General features: G+C 37.4%; 1 protein-coding gene across 5 annotated transcripts; it reads left to right on the forward strand.

Moving 5' to 3' along the window:
• Positions 1–1,086: 1,086 nt before the first annotated feature.
• Positions 1,087–19,019, forward strand: cdh26.1 (cadherin 26, tandem duplicate 1). Of its 5 annotated transcripts, none has more exons than XM_077574508.1 (18): positions 1,087–1,222; positions 2,487–2,531; positions 2,601–2,696; positions 2,781–2,939; positions 4,950–5,097; positions 5,400–5,569; positions 5,676–5,804; positions 5,893–6,078; positions 6,145–6,410; positions 6,623–6,765; positions 6,857–7,078; positions 7,595–7,816; positions 8,675–8,799; positions 9,406–9,462; positions 9,572–9,646; positions 12,825–12,860; positions 13,589–13,660; positions 13,758–15,031. In XM_077574508.1, the coding sequence occupies exons 1-18, from the start codon at positions 1,196–1,198 to the stop codon at positions 13,974–13,976; spliced, it is 2,397 nt and encodes a 798-aa protein (XP_077430634.1). In that variant the 5' UTR covers positions 1,087–1,195; the 3' UTR covers positions 13,977–15,031. The 5 variants fall into 5 exon arrangements, with proteins under 5 accessions (XP_077430634.1, XP_077430635.1, XP_077430653.1 ...); XM_077574509.1 differs by having other exon boundaries at positions 2,604–2,696; XM_077574527.1 differs by lacking the exons at positions 13,589–13,660; positions 13,758–15,031 and adding an exon at positions 18,195–18,529.
• The last annotated feature ends 1,690 nt before the right edge of the window (positions 19,020–20,709 follow it).

Consider the following 20,709-nt stretch of genomic DNA (forward strand, 5'->3'; position numbering starts at 1 on the left):
AGCACATTATTGAAGTCAGAGCGTTAAAATTAAACCTAATATTACTATTAAGATAAATTGAAACTCACCTTGTTGGCAGCTTCTTCCTTGAAGTTCTGCTTGGATTTTGATAATATTTTTGAGGAATCCGACTTGTCTTTATGATAGAATAATTAATACGCCTACATGCACGCTTCATCCATACCAATATCAGTGTTTTTTTGTTGTTGTTTATAAACTCACGCACAAGTTTTCCTGACCAAACTCCTTTTCACCATTTTTCTTGAATTCTTTTTTCGACAGTTAACTTACAACGGACAGAACTTACAATAAATGTAAAAAAATTTAAAAAAGTCAAGACAATGAAAAACTGCAAGTTTAACTTTCGAAAACTAGAACTACAACTATTGTTTTACAGTGTGTGCAGTGTAATTAATTTATTACTGACCATGTCAATAAAAACTGAGCATTATTACCTGCCTAATTTTGACCCATATCTTGTAATGGAGCTCATTGTGCATTGCATGGCGATAAAGTCATGGCTGTTTAGTGTATGTGTTGAAGGGTACCAACGTACCATAGTCTGTGTTTAGTTGCTGGGGGCGATGACGTGGGAGTGCTTCCTGAGCACAGTGCCAGATGAGTCAATCAGAGTAACTGCTGCACTCTAATTACACAGTACCCTTTACATACAGTTAAATGCAGGAGCTACATGCAATTGTTGGCTGTAAAGTTTCCCTTAAGTAACATATGTGTGCTTATACTACACACTGTATGTGAGCTCAGTGTGGAAAATAAAACATGATGTGCACTTTGTTCAGATTTATTTTGAAACTACAATTGAATATTTGCATGTTTGCAGGGCTGAATGTGATACGGGCCAGGCATAAAAAAGAAGTCACCTGAGCTGACCTGAATGGGGTACAGTTGAGCTGAGAACATTGTTTCTCAAAATACAGCTCAGAGTACAGCTCAGTTAACATTAACATTACCACATGAACACTTTCTGGGATATGAAAAATCGAAACATGCATACCCATAACACAACTCCAACTAAGTGTACATAAAAAGATCCCGCAATAAATACTGCGCATGTGAACAAACACTCCTTTGTCAATGCATTCAAGTGAATCGGCTGCCTGCAGGCTTAGTGTGCTCTATGTATCAACGCTGATAACAGGAGAACCGCAGAGGACATCAAGCAGGGAGGATCAAGATGAGGACCATTTCCATGCTTTTGCTGGTAGGCATGAATTCTTAACAATCCAGTTTTTTTGTTTTTTAAAGTACATTTACATTTACCTCTATGAAGTTCAAATTGTATTTCATCTCTGTGTATTTGTTCAGAAAATTATTTTTGCTATGCCTCTATTGCATGAATCTTTGGTTGAAAATTTTCATTGTACCACAAATCTTCTGAATAACGTATTTCACCCAAGTAAAGTTTTTGGGGGATGTTCGAAGAATATAACTGAATTTACGATTATCATTGTGTAAAGGTGATTTCCTGCGTTTGGGCTACATACGTGTGTGCAATTTCATTTAAAATGAATGAATTGGAATGTGAAATACGAAGCCATTAATGTTTCATTTGCACATTTCAAGATAAAGTAATTTTAACCTTGTGAGAGAATGGCCTATTATCATTTTCAAATACAAAACAATTGTCAAAATAGCTACTGCTAATAAAGAAAAACAATTACATGTGCACCCAACCTGACAAGTGACAGATACGTAAGAGGAAGAAGAGAGCGAGATTTAGAACTGTAAATAAGTTACTTTGCGATTCAAAACACAATCCCGATTGCACAAACTCATTGTTATTGATGACTAAACAAACATGATCTTTTAATCCCTGCTCCCTGCTGAGGCATGCTGGTGAAAAGGTAAACTCAGACAATATCAAAAGAAATAAAATAAATCGATAAATCAAAAGAAACTTTCAAACATGGGCATACCAATGTGATGGTCTGGGGCTTGGAAAATCCTGCATGCGAATGCCCAGCCATCAGTTTGTGCCATGAAGCTCAAACGCTCTTGGGTTATCTTGCAAGGCAAACATAGCAAGAAGTCTCTTGAATGGCTCCCCAAAAAATAAATAAAAAGATTTTGGGGTCGCCAAGTCAAAGTATGAACTGAAATGCTGTGGTAGCCTTAAACAGGAAGTTTGTGTAAAGTTGAAAGAATTCTGCAAAGAAAAGGGGGGATTACTACAATAAATAAATAAATACTGTAAAGAAATGACTCATCAGCAGTTATCGCAAACACTCAATTTCAGGTATTATATGCAAAACAATTTGAAGTCAGGAAGAGGGAAAATACATTATGAAGACACAGTATCTATGATTAATAGGATTTATTGTTACCACCGCAAATGACATCTCTATACGTCTTACAGATACAGGGAACAAAGTGTTAACATTTTCAGGTGCATGAATGAATTCAAGGGTGGACACGTTTAAGCCTTGGTTGAGGTTAATGACATTTGGATTCTCTTGTTTCTGTAGGCTTTAGTTACATCAGCGGCAGCCAACATCCAAGTTGATAAGCGGGTAACTTTCCATAAAAAATCTAATTATCAATCGATCATTTTTGGGTGTTTATTTTAAATGTGTGTTCAGCAGGAAATTCTGATACGTTCCAAAAGACGGTGGGTTTTGACTACAATTGAATTGATTGAGGAAGACCTGGGGCCGTACCCTAAACAAGTGTCTCAGGTGAAAACAAGATTGTGAGAACCAAATCATATCGGCTGAGTCAAAACCAGCAGCCAAAGGCTCAACTGTGTTTTGTTTGTTTAGATATTCAATGACAAGACGAATCAACACACTAATCACAAATATGTTATAAGAGGAATGGGCGTGGATGAGGAGCCATTGGGAATCTTCACTCTTGATGAACAAAGCGGGATAATCTACGCCCATAAACCCATCGACAGAGAGAAGTACAGCTTCTTCCACGTAAGCTCAAACTACATCATACACGGTGTTGTCACAGTTACCTTAAAAAGGTAATTTAGTTATTTTAATGACTACTTGCTTTAAAAAGTAACTTAGTTACTTTACTGATTACTTGATTTTAATATTAACTAAGTTACATTACAATTTTCTTTAATTCAAATAGTTGTATTCAGCAAATACCGACAACCCTTCTTAACATAAAAATGACACCCGCTATTGCCACTTAATTGGAAGTGCATTTTTAACAGTGGCATTTAAGAATAACGTTTGGTCTTATAAAAAATAAAGTAAAAACGACCTTTTGACTTAACATAATTATTTTTAGTTAAAAAATAAAAGATGAGTCTTTAATAGATTTTACGTCACATAAATGGGCTACTTGTTTTTTTATAATAAAAAACACATACACACAGTTAGTTACATGTCTAGTGGGGACATCTCATTGACATAATGCATTTCCTAGACCCTTACCCTAACCCCGACCATCAAAAATGATTGCCTACCCCCATTCCTTACCCTAACCTCAACCATAACCCAATTCAAACCTAAACTCTAATACCAAATTTTGACCCTCAAAAAGAGGTTTGGATGCATGGGGACCACCAAAATGTCCCCAGAAGAACACATGGTCCCCACAATGATAGTAAAAACCCAGAAAATGGCCCCATGATGTGATATAAACATACACACACACACAATCAGACAATCAGTCTTTCACTTAACATAAATGAATTTTTAAATTAAATCTAAAATAAAGGATGTTTTTTTACTTGACATATTTAACTATTAATGTTGTTATAGTAAAATTTAACATTTACATTGTACATTGTTTGCAAATATAACAATAATTTGGCAGCGCAGAGTATGCAATAAGCCTTAATACTTTTGTTTTTAGCTGTTCTTTAGCTAGGTGTTTAGTTTTTTGTTATGTTTTTTTTAGCTTGAAAGAATGAATCTCACATGCTCCATTCCTCATAATTCCTCCTTTGCTGTTTACGGACATGTCAATATATGCTGAAGACACTGTCTCTTTGGCAGACGATTTGAATACTCCCACAATGGCCGTCACTATGTTCAACCTGTAAATACCAGAGTTTCCATTTCTTAGGTGTCAATAATGTAGTTTTGTTGTTGTTGTTGAGTGACTTTAGTGAGTACTATAATGTTAGGAACAAGATTTTTCTCTATTTTATTATTCATTAGTTTTACATATAATAAAAAATGCACATGAGTGAGAAGTGTGCTGATATTTTACCTCTTGTCAATTCTTCCTTACTGGTGACTCTTGCTGGCCCTTAAGTGCCACTACCTGTTGAAATAAAAGGTGCCATTTTCTCAAACACTTATGTTACATGTATGTTGAAGTAAATATAGGAGACTATGTAACGTTTAATGGTATTGGAAGAGTGACTATAGACTGATTACTTGACTGGAAATAGTAAACAGTAACATGTTAAAATAGCCGTTACTTGAATAACTGATCGTACATTGAGATAGAGGAAGCCAAACAACCATGACCCCCCCCCCCCCCCCCCCCGCCACACACACACACAAATAAATCTTCAAACTAAAATTTTCTTTGCAGCCCCAATAGTGCATTAGTGGAATATGAGTTAAGCAGAAAAATCTAGCTTTTAGCATTTTTAGAAGGCAGCCATTTTGCCACTTGCTGTCGAGTGAAAATGACATCACAGTTTCTCAGGTCTCAGGTAACAACCAGTTACAGCTAAGATTCAGATAACAGGTGAGCTGTGATTGGTCACTGCCCGAGCCCTGAGCAACATTGATGTCATCTTGGGTCGACAGCAAGTGGCAAAATGGCCGCCCCCTGAGGTGGATAAAAAAAAACTGCTGGATTTTGCTTTAAACTCATATTCGACAAATGTAATATTAATCGGAATGTCATGTTTGGACTAGTGAGGTCACATATAGCATATTATTGTCAAGAAATGTTTAAGGTTGACTAGACTTTAATTATTACCTTTACAAGTGCAACATGTTCATCCGCAGATCAAGTTTGACATTTTGGACAGGCAAACAGGCAGAGCAATAGACAGAGAATTAGCATTTGACGTTGCCATAAAAGACATCAACGACAATGCACCAAAATTTGTTCTGCCGCAACTGAGCGCTGACGTTAGGGAGGACACAGAAGAGGGTGAGTTTCTGCCTCCGCTCATTGAACATTCATATTCCAGTAGTTACATATACTCTATGTACAGGGTTGGGGAATCCAGATCCAGAAAGTAAAAACCCTGAAACAATTTGGCATTAGCTACAGGTGCTTTCACTCAATAGGTGGAGACAACCTTGTTTACCTGCCAGTTAATTAGAAACACCTGTGACTAAAGCCAATCAGTGGCAGGGTTTTTACTTTCTGGACCTGGATTCCACAACCCTGTCTATGTATTTTATTCATCTACTTTTTTGTGTATGCCATCCCTAAAATCCCATGTTAAGGCTACTTGCCTATTAGGATAGAGGTTATTGACCTTGATCAAGACGACAGCCCAAACTCTGCAGTTACCCTGAGTGTGATATCCCAGTCCCCGCAAGTTCCTAAAATTGACTTACACCAGATTGATCCGCGAATGGCTCAACTTACGTTGAAAGGGTGTTTTGACTATGATGTGAGTGTCACCGACTTTTTCCTACCTGACTGCATTTGAAGAAACAATGATTTGTCCAAGTGACGTCTATAATGTCTCGTTATTCATTGTAATATTCATATTTCAGAAATTCAAGACATATGAAATAAAGCTTGAAGCGAAAGATCATGGAAAACCCTCCCTATCATCCACCGCTGTTGTCACTCTCAATATTATTGACACCAACAGTCATCCGCCAACGTTCAAAGCAAAGAAGGCAAGGATGTTCGTTGGGACGACTACTAATGAAGTTACTGATCATGATGATGCATGATGCTCAACATAAAAATGTTCCTCTGGTCCAGTTACAAGGTGAAATTCCTGAAATGGTCACAAGGGAAAATGTTTTAAGACTTGCAGTAGAGGATAAAGACACTCCGAAAACCCCAGGCTGGCGGGCCAAATACTTCATCGTCAAAGGCAATGAGGAAAACAATTACAAAATTGAAACCGACCCAGACACTAATGAGGGTGTCCTGAGTGTCATCAAGGTAACCCCCCCAAGACTGCACAATTGTTCATTAAACCAGATCTGACTTTGTAATTGTGTGTCCTAGGGCAAAGATTTTGAGACATCAGCGATTACAAACCTGCAAATTGGGGTAACGAATGAGGAGCCCTTGTTTGTATGTAAAGATGCAGCACGCTTGAGCAAAGGAGTCTCTGATTCAATTAACGTCACAATGAAAGTGACTGATGTCAACGACCCACCTCAGTTTGAGAAAGTTTCAGCTGACGTCTACGAGAAGGAAGAGGAGGAGCCAGGAAAGTTGCTGTACACGCCGAAGGTTCATGATGTTGATTCGGACGTATCCAGAATTCGGTTGGTGTTTACAATCAGCACACCTTATGATATAATAAACACATTTTTTAACCTATCATGCTGGGTGGGACACAAGGGCAAATTGGACATCCTATTAACGCAAAAAAGGGTAAAACACAAGACAGGAAAGACACACGTCACATGTTTTAGAATTTCCCCCTACAAAGCTGAATGGTATGGCTGCAATGCAGCGTGAAAACTCTTTTGTCTAGTTTTGTCTTGTTAGATGATCCTGCCGATTGGGTGACCATTGACAAAAAAACAGGACAAATCACAACCACTAAGAAGATGGACAGAGAGTCGCCCTTCGTTCACGATGACGTTTACAAAATAATGATTGCTGCAATAGATGATGGTATGGAGAAAATACAAACTACAATTATGTTGTGTTTAGTAAAAGCAAAACACAATAAAACAAGTGTCATTTTTTTGCTGTTCTTACCTAGGTAAGCCTCCAGCCACAAGCACTGGCAGCGTCTTGGTTCACCTTCTGGATATCAATGACAACAAGCCAAAGCTGAGCAATAATAGAGTTGCAATGTGTGGAAACAAGGTCAAGCTTGCTGCAAAGGATCTGGACTTGCATCCTTACAGCGGGCCCTTCACCTTTTCACTCAAGAGTAGGGATGCAACCCAATTGCAGCGATGGAAAGTGGATCCTAACACGGGTAAACATAACTATTTGTCTGTTTAACTCATTCACTCGCACCCAATTTCACTGAAGCAATCCTCTTCACTCCCGGCTGTTTTACTGGATTTTGACAGATTTTGCAAGGCCCACAGAATATTGTGTTCTATTGCTATAAAAACATGGAACCTACCAAAAGAAAGATTAGAATCTCTTCTTTCATCGAGAAAAAAAAGTACTTTTCTATTTGTTTCCGTTTTGCAGCAAATAGCATTAGAATATAGCAAAGTTTCATCATTATTCACAAATCTGCTTACAACTGTGGGTAAATCAGCTTGTTTTCAACGTGGCCCTAGTTGATCTCTTCTATTCTGCTCCCAACTGCTGGCCATTTTTGTAATAATTATAATTTCTTCAAAAATGTATTATTATTTTTAAACGTATAAATACGTCTTTGGGACATTTAAGGTAGAACATATTTCTACGTTTTTGGAGCAAATGAGTTAAGATTGCAATTGACAAACCACCACATACTTCGTTTTTCATCCTGCACCAGGTGAGGAGGTTGAGCTAGTTAGCCTGAAGACCCTTGCTTACGGCAATTACTCAGTGACCCTCGTGATTGAAGACCAGCAGGGCATAACCGGAGAGGATACTGTAGTCGTAACTGTGTGTGACTGCGAAGGAGGAGATGTGTGCCCAAATAAAAAGCCGCTCTCAACAAGTCTGGGACCAGCTGGCATTGGACTGATCTTTGCAGCGCTGCTCTTATTTTTGTGTGAGTATTTGCATATTTATTGTGCTAAAAAGTACCCAAAAGAACCCCCGTCTGTCATTCAGGTAGATGAGGACTGGAAGTACAGCAGTATCTTGAGTTACATGCTCAATTATTTAATTCGTTTTCTCCAATGAAATGAAGTCAAATGCTATTAAGCCGGCCGCGCTCACACCTCAATAAAACACCCTGATTTGAATATAATGAAATAAACTGATTTTATGTAATTAAACCAAAAGTCACATGAACGCACACCTCAGTATTTATGTAATATGTGCATATATGGGGTGTGGCCTAGTAAATTATGTCAGTAGCTCAGATTGCAGCTCTGGTTGGTTGCTTACAAAGCAGTTAGTTCAGGCTTAGCAAATGCTCCTTGTCGGTGTTTTCATTTGCAATTAAGCATAAATGACCTCTCTAATGCAGAAAGCTCACAAAATAAAGGGTTGCTTACATGAATTTGGTATGCAGGAACTGGCCTCAACACTAAAAACTATAAATACAAGCAACAACAGGGATTGTGATACCAATGACAAGTGACCTCACAAATGTTCTCCTGGATTGATAATGAATAAATGTCTTGCACAGTATTCGGTTCTTCACCAGTTCATGACTATTTTTGCATGCAGCGCTTTAAAACCTTCTGTTGTATCAATTTTTCCCAATAAAAATAAAAATGACTGCAATATGCTGCTCAACAGTGTTAGCACTCCTGCCAAGCTCCCTCATGAATCAAATCCTCATCTGTAAAATACTGAAAACACCCATCCCGGCAGGGTTGAGTTGATGCAGATTAGCATTGCTGTGTACCAACCATGTTGTTAGAATGCATGACATTCAGACTGTCTTTCGTGTTTGCAGTACTCGGCTTCATCGTCACGTGTGAGTGTGGGAAACAGTTCAAGCACTTATCAGAGGTACAACAAGATGAGGGTCACCAAACCTTAATCAAGTACAACCAGGAAGGAGGTGGCGCGGAATGCACGGTATGTTAGCTTTGCCGTACACAAATGACAGGTTATGGGTTGAGAGAATGTCGCTTCAAAGTCACCTAGGTCGTGGTAATTCACAAAATTGGAATCGCCCCAACTGACTTCTGAGTTGAAGAAGTGAAGAAGCCCAAAAGGCTTCTTCACTTCGCGCATGGCACAACATAAGAGACCGTAGTTCATTGGCACCTCAAACATACTAACAAGTAACATGCCGATACCATTAATTGTGACGCTAATATAGGACTTTGGATGCAGCATCTTGTGTCTTTCTCATGCACGACATTCACTGATGTGTGACATGTTCGCTGCATGCCGAGCTAACATATCCTATTGGCCCTTGAATGCTCTGAACCAATGGCAGGACAGCTTTTTCACGTTGAGGGAAAAAAAAACGTAGGTATCGGTATGGTATCAGCATCGGCCGATACGGCAAAGCTGGGTATCAGAATCGGTATCATGGGCCAAAAACCGGTATCGGAACAACACTAATCACCACTACCGCCACTTCTTCTCAAATATTTGCCATATTTGATTGCTCCATGATATAAACATTATGTTGAATGTCTAAACTAGCATTAATGAATTGCAATTTCCACCCAGATGGCTAAGATGGCTCCAGTAATGATCGAAGACTTGCATACTTACAACTCAAGGATGGTGAGTAACATGCCAAGACTACTTTTGTGTCCATAGATTGGGCAGCACGAGAATATTACACTTAATGTTGTAACAATATTTTCCTAATAGTAGTGTCTTTTCCCATCAGATTAATTCTGACATGGCTTCATTGGGCCAGCAAAATCACAGAGGGTTTTTCCGGAGCAACAACGGGCATAACATAGTGAGTATTTATATATCTATTAAAGGGAAGGTCCAAAGTTTCACTCATAAATAAACACTTGATAAACACTGGATGTATAAACGTGAAATCCTTCTCAATTAACACCTCTGGGCCTCTGTTAATGTCTTGTGGTGATTTTGTCATAAACCACCACCCCCAGACTGTATTTTACCATTTTGTTGTGTTTTGCCATAAAAAGGATGTTTCTGGGAGGGAAGTCAATATTTACTCCTCCAGCCGATCACAGAGCGGGGGGGGGGGGGGGGGTCGTGTCGCTGAAGGCAGGCGCAATGTTGATGAGAGGAGTGTTGGTTGAGCCATGGGAGGAGTTCGTTTTGAATTGTTTGTTGACAAACACAAACGGTCAAAGCTTAAGACCCCACATTTAACCCCTGGGCGTTATTTGTCCATTTTCTGGCTTTTTTTCTGTTTTTCTGTTTTTCATCAAAGAAAAAGCATTTGAAAAAAATACACTAGGGACCTGACATTTTACCAGGATTGTTTAAAAAGGTAGAAGTTCAAAATGGCGCCATGCTGTAATTTATAATTATTACCAAACAGGAGGGAGATATTCACACGAAGTTGTTGTAATAATGCCCGATTTTGGCTCATTGACTCCCGTTATAAATCACAGTTTTTGATATGCTGTAAACCTGATGTGTTATAATGCATTTTCCGTGATTACTGATGCAATCGCTTCTTTGACGAGTCATAAACATGAAAATAGAGGAATTTGTTTGTTTAGGGTGTTAACACAAAAATCCACTAGGTGGCGCCAAAGGCTAATAAATGAATACAAAATGCATGCATAAAAAATTCTATTGTGACTTATGGACTTGTTTGAGCCTCTAACTATGTCATATGAAATATATAAAATATTCTTTTATTTTATATATATATATATATATATATATATATACACCATAGTTAGTCTTGCTATTAGCATAATACTGCTATTGTTGTCCATAGGGGGCATTAAAAAAATAAATAAAAACTATATATGTGTAGATAGGTCTGATGCCACTGAACATTTTGAGTGGTTGAAAGTGAAAACAATATTCATAAATGACTAAGTTATCTCACTTCAAAGGAAATGCCGTATTTTGGCAAAATTACAAGAGTTTTGTGCTATTCGGAAAACTGCCATTGTGTGAAAACTAGGCATGCAGAAAAAATTCTATTGTTATGACTTATGGACTTATTCAAGCCTCTAAATATGTCATATGAAATATTTAAATTAGTATTTTATTTTATATATATATACACAGCATAGTTAGTCTTGCTATTAGCATAATACCGCTATTATTGTCCATAGGGGCATTAAAAAATTAAATAAAATAAAAACTTTTTATGTATATTTAGGTCTGATGCCACTGAACATTTTGAGCGGTTGAAAGTGAAAAAATATTCATAAATGACTAAGTTATCTCACTTCAAAGGAAATGCCAGATTTTGGCAAAATTACAAGAGTTTTATGCTATTCAGAAAAATGCCATTGTGAAAAACTGGGCATGCATAAAAAAATTATATTGTTATGACTTATGGACTTATTCAAGCCTCTAAATATGTCATATGAAATATTCAAATTAGACCTTTATTTTTTCCTTTATACAGCATAGTTAATTTTGCTGTTAGCATAATACTGCTATTATTGTCCATAGAGGGCATTAAAAATATATATATATTTTAAACTATATATGAATAGATAGGTCTGATGCCAGTGAACATTTGGAGCGGTTGAAAGTGAAAAAAATATTCATAAATGACTAAGTTATCACACTTCAAAGGAAATGCCAGATTTTGGCAAAAATTACAAGAATTTAATCAAACTATAATAACGCCCAGGGGCAAGCATTTGGAAGAAAATGTTTGATCACAATCTCAAATGGAGAATTTTAATATTCAGTGGATTATGAAAGTCTACATGTCGCTGTCCTGTCAGATAAAGCCTACTACAACATCTGAAATTGATTTGGGATTAATCAGAAACACATTTAACATGAGTTTGAATGTGACAAGTTGATCCTGAGCACAGCCACATCCTAAATATAAGGTGTGCACTATTGTGCAACCACATTTTTTTTAAATCAATTATAGTACAGGTTATAGCTCAAATTAACTCATTCACTGCCATCGACAGCTATAAAAGTCAAAGAAATAATTGTAACGATTTCTATTACTTTAAAAAAAAAAATCTACTTTTGTTAACAAGAGTATAAAAACCTAGATTTTTTAAATTGTACATTTAGAACGGATATCAAATTTGTGATTAATCGTGAGTTTATTGAAGTCATGCGATTCATTAGGAGTAAAAAAATGTAATCACCTGACGCCCCTAATTTTTAATAATCATCTCGTCAGGCGATTACATTATTTTACTCGTAATGAATTGCATGACTTCAATAGTTCACTCACGATTAATCACAAAAGGTATATCTGTTCTAAATGTACAATTTAAAAAAATCTAGGTTTTAATACTCTTGTTAACAAAAGTAGGATTTTTTTTTTATGTTGTAAATTTACATTTTCATACTCTTGTTACCAAAAGTGGAAAAAAATGTTAAACTAATAAAAATAGTTCAAATTAATTTTTGACGTCAATGGCAGTGAATGAGTTAATCACTGAAAAGTTTTTGAAATTATTATCTAGGTCTCTTTTTTTTCACACCACACATACCTGGCATTTAATTTTGAAAAAGGGTGTGTAGACTTCTTATATTGCTGTATGTAGTGCCTAAACATCACAGGAGCCCGCATGGCTCAGTGGCAGAGTGGTCGTCTCCCATCTGTGAGGGTGTGGATTCGATCGATGTCGAAGTGTCCTTGAGCAAGACACTGAAGCCCAATTTGCTCCCAGTGGACAATTGGCAGCAGCCAACCACTGGTGTGTGAATGTGTGCGTGAATTGGTAAATGTGATGCATTGTAAAGTGCTTTGGGTAGAAGGTTATATGGTGTAGATTAGAAACGCTTTATAAAAAAGCTGTCCATTTACCATTTCTAACATATGGGAAGCAATGTAGGATGACGGTTAGAGACAGGAAATATCCCCAGTCTGTATCAGAACTATACAAAATCCAATTAGAGAAGGGGACTTGCAGTACATTAGACACACTTTTTCAGACATGGTAAAACTAAAGACTGAAAAGTTGATTTACTGTTAATTCTCTTTCTTTCAGCACACTACATGGTCTGCAAACAAGAACATGTACCACGTAAGTGTGCCTGCATATACAGTATATATATATGGGTGGGAATCTTTGAATGTCTCACGATTCGACTATTCTGATTTTTGGGTGTGCAATTCGATTCAGAATCGATTTTCGATTCAGAATCGATTTCCGATTCAGAATCGATTTCCGATTAAGAACGATTTTTGATTCAAAATGATTTGATTAAAATGATTTTTGCTTCAATCTATAGATGTGCAAGGAATCGTAATTATCTAGTCTGACTCGCTAATGCTAATTAGCGCGCTACTCGCGGCACTTTATCACTCAAAAGAACGGCTCAAAGCTGCAAAAAAAACATTTTTATTGGAATAACTTGATTGGGACTTTTTCTTTCTACTCTCTAATGTGGCTACAACTTAACAGTGTATTAGAACGCGTGGAACCACACTGCCCTTCAGTGGCCAAATCGGGTACTACATGAACAGCGCTCTCAATAAAGGCACACACAAACAAAGGGAAGACAGTATAAAATAATTTAAATAAAATAGATTTTGGGGCATTTAAAATCGATTCTGAATCGTACTAAATGAGAGTCGCGATTCTTACGAGAATCGTTTTTTTTTTTGGCACACCCCTAATATATATATATATATATATATATATATATATATATATATATATATATATATATATATATATATATATATATATATATATATATGTGTGTGTGTGTTGTTCGACATACATTGTAAATCTACTTTCATGAGTAGGGAGGCTCCCTGAGGTCTCAGCGGGCAAGCAGCTTACTGACCAATCGTAACATTTCAGATCACCTCAACAGGGTAAGAGATGTTTGAGTTACATCAACAGTTAAATGGATAAATGGATGAGGACATCAGAAAATAAATACCACAGTAAAACATTTTTGTGCACCCACAGAGACTGTCCATGATTGACGGAAACTCTGTGAACCACCCAGAATATCAACCACATGAGTACGTCTATGAGGGAGAAGACAGCAAGTGTCAGTCACTGGATGAATTGTCTTTCAGCATCTGTGCAGAGGACTTTCAGTTTTTGAATGATTTGGGACCAAAGTTTAAGCCCTTTGGGAGCATCTGCAACCAGATCATTCAGGAAAAAGGCATGCACGTTTAAGAAAGGCAACAATGGCAAATTACTACAAAGAATGTATTTGAAGCAATTACTGGTCTAATCTGCACAGGATGATATCACATGTGGATGATGCACCTTGAAAAACAATTGTCACTAGGTGGGAGGGGGTGTTACAAGATGCTGTATACCCCGTCCCAATAAATGATGACCCTTGAAAGTTGACGGGTGTGGTGAGGGGGACAAAAAGCATCGGTTGATACACAAGCATCTGCTGTATTACTGCCTGGCTAAAATGGTTTGTGAGCATACACTTTCTGTATGGATTTCGACTGGATTTGCATGAGAACAGGTTGAATTTCTTGCCTTTTTATTTTACTCGGGGTACAGCTCTCTTTAGATCATTTCTAGCTTGGGAGTTTGATTTCTCAGGGCAGTATTATTTTAAAATGTGTATTTGGCAATGAAGGCTCATTAAATTTGGAAATATATTGGTGTGTAACCCAAAGTCACATCTCCTGCGACCCAAATAAGGTTTCACATTATGAATGGATGGCTCATTTATTGATCGCTATCAAATTGGTGGTAATCATAAATATCAGAGGCCTTTTAATAACACACGCTGCCTTGTTCAGTATGCAAAAGCGTGTGTGCTTACAGTTAATCAGCATGCAATTTTGTCATCATTTACTTTATGTGTGCTAATTCCTTTTGACACTGGCATGCAACAAGCCCAACCAAAGGATTATGACATGAATTGCAGGGTTAGGTGGGGTCCTGGAAGATTCACAGGGGAAAACAGAAGGAGGAAAAGTTGAGTTGTGTTATCTCATCGCACTCTAATAACTAAATTCATTCAGTGCACTTGACCCAAATCATGAAGGCTTTTTTAAAAATAACATCAACAGCTGTCTGTCTATGGCCAAGGTGTAAAAGATACACGTCAGACTGATGACTGTGTCATGCCATTTGGGTAGTGCTGAACTTTTTTTTTCTTTTTATCTTTATATGTTTAAACTGTTTGACAAAAATGGCACTGACGACGCCAAGGAAGAGGTCCAACATGTATTTGGATTAAAAATAAAGAAGAATGTACATTATGTTACTCAGCAAAGTTGTTTCATGATGTCAAAGCACTTGAGATCCAATGGAAATCAAACAATAATTCCACAATTTCATAGGATCCAAGAGCTGCATTTAAAATTCTGCCTTGCCCAATTTTGGAATGCATATGTCCAACTGTTCAACATTTCATGACATCCTGCACAACTTGCTCGACTCTAACAAAGAGCTAAAAAGCCGAATTCACAAGTGTTTGATCCGTGAATCAACCAATACATTTCCAAGGACATTCTCGTCCGTCTATGCCTTCCTGTGACTCTCTCAGCCTCTCATATCTCTATTGCAATCTGCTGATGGCACTCTGTGACATTCTCAGCTCAGTGTTGACTCAGAGAACATGCTGTTGCAGCCTCACAAAGGTGTGGTACTGTTAATCAGTTGTTAGTTGCCATTTTCGTCTCATAAGGTCACAATGTGGACAGATTGATGATGACTGAGGACAGTTTGAATACCAATTCTAGTTGAACCGGGAATTATTATCCATTAGAAGCCATTTATGGATAAAATACTATTGTGCACAAAGTGCTGAAACATTGAACAGCTGGGCATGCATTCAAAAGTTTAGAGAGGTCAAATAAAGGTCATAAAAGGTGAAAGACCTTTTTGTGAGCAGTGTGTGTTGTTTTAAGTCAAACTTCAGGTGTAATTACTGTAGAGCTTTCATTAAAATCTTTAACCATGAAATATCCTTGAAGTATTCCAAATATAACAAAAATTATATATTAATTATTATACGTCTACTCTGCACTCTCACCACTGCACAGTTTGCATCATTCAGGCCCATCCGCCCACTCACAGGTTCTGCTCAGCCCAAACCTGCCTGACATGCCAATACACTCTCTCATGTAGCTTTGTTGATTTAAGGGCCTATTCTCAGTGGGATTAACTTCTACAACAACAACATACCTGGATATGTTATGGAGACTTTCAACCTCAGTATTTTATTAATGCTGGTAAGAATGACCTTTGGGGGGCAGTCTTTAAGGCCTGAACATTTGAACATTACATATATATATATATATATATATATATATATACATATATTAGGGGTGTGAATTGCCTAGTACCTGGCGATTCGATTCGTATCACGGTTCATAGGTCACGATTCGATTAGATTCCGATTAATCCCGATACGTATCTATAAATTGATAGTTGCGATTTTTTTTTTTTACTCAATTTTAGAAAATACTAATCAGTAAACTTGTACATGTACACTGTAAGATTTGTATGAAAATGTATTTTTTTTATCTGAAAATTCAGGCTTATAACTGAGCCACTACATTTAACAGGTTGCAGTCTGTTTCATGTTTGAACAGCCCTGAAATAAAAAATATTAAGGATTAATGTTCCATTAATAGAACATTCTTCTATGCTTAATGTGTGACCCCTAACCCTAAGTAAGACGTTTTGATGTTTAAAAATCGATTCAGCCGCATATTGAATCGATCCGAGAATTGTACGCTGGTATATCGCGATATATTGCCGAATCGATTTTTTCTAACACCCCTAATATATATATATATATATATATATATATATATATATATATATATATATATATATATATATATGTATATATATATATATATATATATATATATATATATATATACATACATACATAGATACATACATACATACATACATACATACATACATACATACGCACGCACGCATGCACACACACAGTAATACAACAATGCAAATCGACTTCCAAAATTCCATGTGTAGATTTAAATGTGAAATCTTTATAGTGTTTGGGAAGGCAGTGGAATGCTGCAGCTATTTTGCAGTGACAAAAACAAAACTGGATCATTGATTCCTTTCCTATTAATGAAAGTTACGAAGGACCTTGTCCATATTCCGTGGGCACGGTGAGTACCGTCCAACATTGAACATGTTATATGGCAAGCATTCCATTCACAAAGTACGGACTATAAATTTGCACTTTTATGTTTGACTTTGTAAAGATGACAGTGGATAGAAAATCAGCCTATTTTATGTTGCATGGTGAAGGTGATGAGTTGGAGCCAAGAGACATATTAGAATTTGATGAAAACACTGGGGAGATTATAGTGCATGGCCCTGTGGACTTTGAAAAACACAAATCCTTGAAGGTTCGAGTGAATCTACTGAAATATACATCCTGGAATCTATTAGAATGAGATGCAAAGTGATTTTTTCACATGATTTGGCCTTTGCATTACAGCTGTTATTTCAAGCAATAGACAGGATCAAAAATGTAGTGGACATAAAACTGGGTGTGTTTTTCTAAATTGTTTTAGAGTATGAGTTCATACACTTGAAAATAGGAAAAAACAAAAATGTTTTCTCTTTGACAGGCACTAGACTCTGTGCTGTTCAGGCAGTAGATGCCGACACCAATGAAAATAAAATATTTGATTTGCAAATACTCTCAGTAACGCCCAAACCACATGACTTGAAGTTCTACCTTAAGACAACTGATGCTCAAACTGGAGAAAACAGAAAACAGGTGCGCTGTGATTGGTCGTTGCCTGAGCCCTGAGCAACTGCGATTTTATCTTCAGTCGACAGCAAGTGGCAAAATGGCCGCCCTCTGAAATGGATACAAACGGCTTGCATAACTCGTATTCCACAAATTTAATATGAATCCGAATGTCATGTTTATGCTAGTGAGGTCACATATAACATATTATTGTCAAGAAATGTTTACGGTTGACTTCCACTTTAAAAGTCAAGAGAAAAGTGATTAAGAATTAGCACACATATTTCAGCTACTTTGACAGGAGCAATAACCACATCCAAGATTCTAGTCAGAGAATCACCCTACCTCAGAGGTGGGCATCGTGGGCCGGAGTCCTGCAGCTTTTGCATGTTGCCCTTCTCCAACACAGCTGATATATGATCAGCTCATCAGCAAGCTCTGCATAAGCCTGATAACGATCCTGTTGATTGGAGTCAGCTTGTGTTGGAAGTGAGAAACCTCCAAAATCTGCAGGACCGAGATGGCCCACCTCTGCTCTACGTGAAGGACAATATCTACAAAGTCACAATATGTGCTGTTGACAACGGTCTGACCAGGAACGGGTTTTACATATTGTGGAAAAAATGTTTGTACAGCTTTATTCAAAATATGTGTGATATTATTTTGGCCACTAGGTGTGCCTCCAATGATGTTGGATGAGGACCCACTTCCCTGACAACGTCTTCTTGCTGTGCTTCAACTTCTTCAATGGACTTTCACACTATTCTAGTTAATAATGTTTAGTATCACAAACAATGTCAAAATGTTGCCTATTCGGCATCTATTGCAGGCTGATCATCTTGGAAGGTGGATTACCACATTTCCGGTCCCTTCTCAAGGTTTCTCCTTTTTCACCTGATGTTTTTTTTATTTATTTTTTTAGTTTTTCCTTGCCCTCTTGTGGTTCGATTAGGGGATGTGATTGCTTTGTCAACTGTGGGCATGTGAAGCCCTTTGGGACTCTTGTGTGATTAAGGGCTATATAAATAAACTTGACTTGACTTGAAATATATACATTTTCCAAAATTTAGGGCTGGGACCCGAATTCTGTTGAAGGTCAATTATTATTGAAACTAGCACACAATTTCTTCTGGATTAATGTTGTACAAAATCAATTTTTTTTGGTTCATTACCATGGGTTTATGGACAGTTCAGTTTGACTGAAAAAGAATAGCATTTTGAATTTCAGCCTGTAGTGATTCAAGAAAAAAAGATGGCCGTACTAAACAATTTATTAGTGCAAATCACACCGCATTTTCTTCCTGAGAAGGATGTGCCAAAGTTACATAGATGAAATGTTAAGTCAGTACTTAATATCCATCACCAATACTTTTGTGGCCTGCAGATGCTGAACACCCTCCTGTGTATGCTGAAGAAGGAGACCGAGACTCTCGCCCCAAGCTTCAAGCCATTTCTATCCCTGAAATTCCCTTTGACCCAGACTGTGACTTAGATTTCACTATCAGATCTCCCACTTCACTCCAAATGCCAGATATGAGCATGACATATATACAACATAACTACATCTCATGAAATACAAAACCTACAAAACAATACACTGATCCCAGCCATAGGCAATATACTGGAAATGGGCAAAAACCAGGAGTACAAGAGCACTCCATTATATCTGTAAATTGATACACGATAGGGTACGATATGATGATGTCAGTTAATTTCCACAGAAGAAAGTTATCTACACTTAATGAAGAAAGGCAAGTTTTGCCACATACAATAATGGCCTCTACCCATTTTGCTCCACCAATGCAGAACAGTGCAATGGGAGTTATGGGCTTAGCCTTGTTCCAAATAAACCTCGGAGCTCAAGGGAAAGTTTGGCTACATGCAGTATGAAATCATGGTAGCAGAGCTTCACACAAGGAGGACCTTAGGCAAGTCCATATAGGCACCGACAGAAGAACAATGTGCAGATATGTCAACCCAGATTCATCTTAATACAAGTTGTCAAGCTCTGAACTCTCACATTGTTGAGACAAGTTTTCTGCAATGTATCCACACATGTTAAATTCAATCATGTACACTGGGTATTTATTTATATATATATATATATATATATATATATATATATATATATATACACAAAAAAGCCTACACACCCTAGTTCAAATGCTACATTAATGTCATATAAAAATGAAAAGAAAAGACCCCAAAGACAAATATTTCAAAACTTTGCCAGCATTAAATGTGAGTCATGTGACCTTTAACCTGTGCACTCAATTGGAAAACAATAATAATATTTTTGAGAGGTCAAGTAAAAATAAACTCAACCAAGATAATGTAATTGATCAAGTCTATACTATCACTATCATGTGGCTGTGTCCATAATCCATCAAATTCGCGCTCATGTTGAACGGAAGTCGGCACACACTTGCCATAATTGTGGTAAAATGTCTTATGGTCATCTCGTTACATTACGTCCCCCCTACATGCATGAGGGAAACCACTGATCAGTGGGGGATCACAAACAGGACAAACTACTTCCGTTCAGTCCGTCAAAACAAACATTCCCACTAACTCCCCAGACCAGATCTTCCCAACGTTCCGTGGGTGAATTATGTACCGCTCACTACAAGACTAGCTTACTAATGTATAATTCATGTTTCCATTTTGTTAATTTGAGGTATACTGTCTGTACTTGTGACTTGTTTAAAGACATTACCTCGTGACTGCTTTCTCTGCTCCCAGTTTGAAATGAAATAATCTGTCATTGATTTTTATTTTCTTTGGTGCACACACACACACACACACACACACACACGCACACACACACACACACACACACACACACACACACACACACACACACACACACACACACGCACACACACACACACACACACACACTCATTGGGTCAAATACATTTCCATACCGCACAAACATTTGAAGAAGACGACGGAGATGAAGATCAACATTTGAAGAAGACGACGGAGACGAAGATCAACGTTTGCAGCACCTTTGTCAAAGTCCTGAAAGCGACTTGTTCTTTTGGACTATTTGCGAAAAGGTAAGGGAAAAACACACCAACTAATCATTTTTCCACACAGTGGATGTGTCTCTCCATTCTCATTACCAAATTACAACAAACAAATGTTGTTGTTTTTTTAAATGATAACTGAAACTTAGGGATGTCA

The sequence above is a fragment of the Vanacampus margaritifer genome, chromosome 1 (assembly GCF_051991255.1).
Source record: "Vanacampus margaritifer isolate UIUO_Vmar chromosome 1, RoL_Vmar_1.0, whole genome shotgun sequence".
NCBI lineage: Eukaryota > Metazoa > Chordata > Actinopteri > Syngnathiformes > Syngnathidae > Vanacampus > Vanacampus margaritifer.

Excerpts from the sequence above, each read along its gene's own strand:
- cdh26.1 (XM_077574508.1), top strand. The coding sequence starts at position 1,196 with ATGAGGACCATTTCCATGCTTTTGCTG. Across the intron at positions 5,570-5,675 it reads AAGGGTGTTTTGACTATGAT|AAATTCAAGACATATGAAAT; the intron begins GTGAGTGTCACC and ends TTCATATTTCAG. Across the intron at positions 5,805-5,892 it reads CAACGTTCAAAGCAAAGAAG|TTACAAGGTGAAATTCCTGA; the intron begins GCAAGGATGTTC and ends CCTCTGGTCCAG.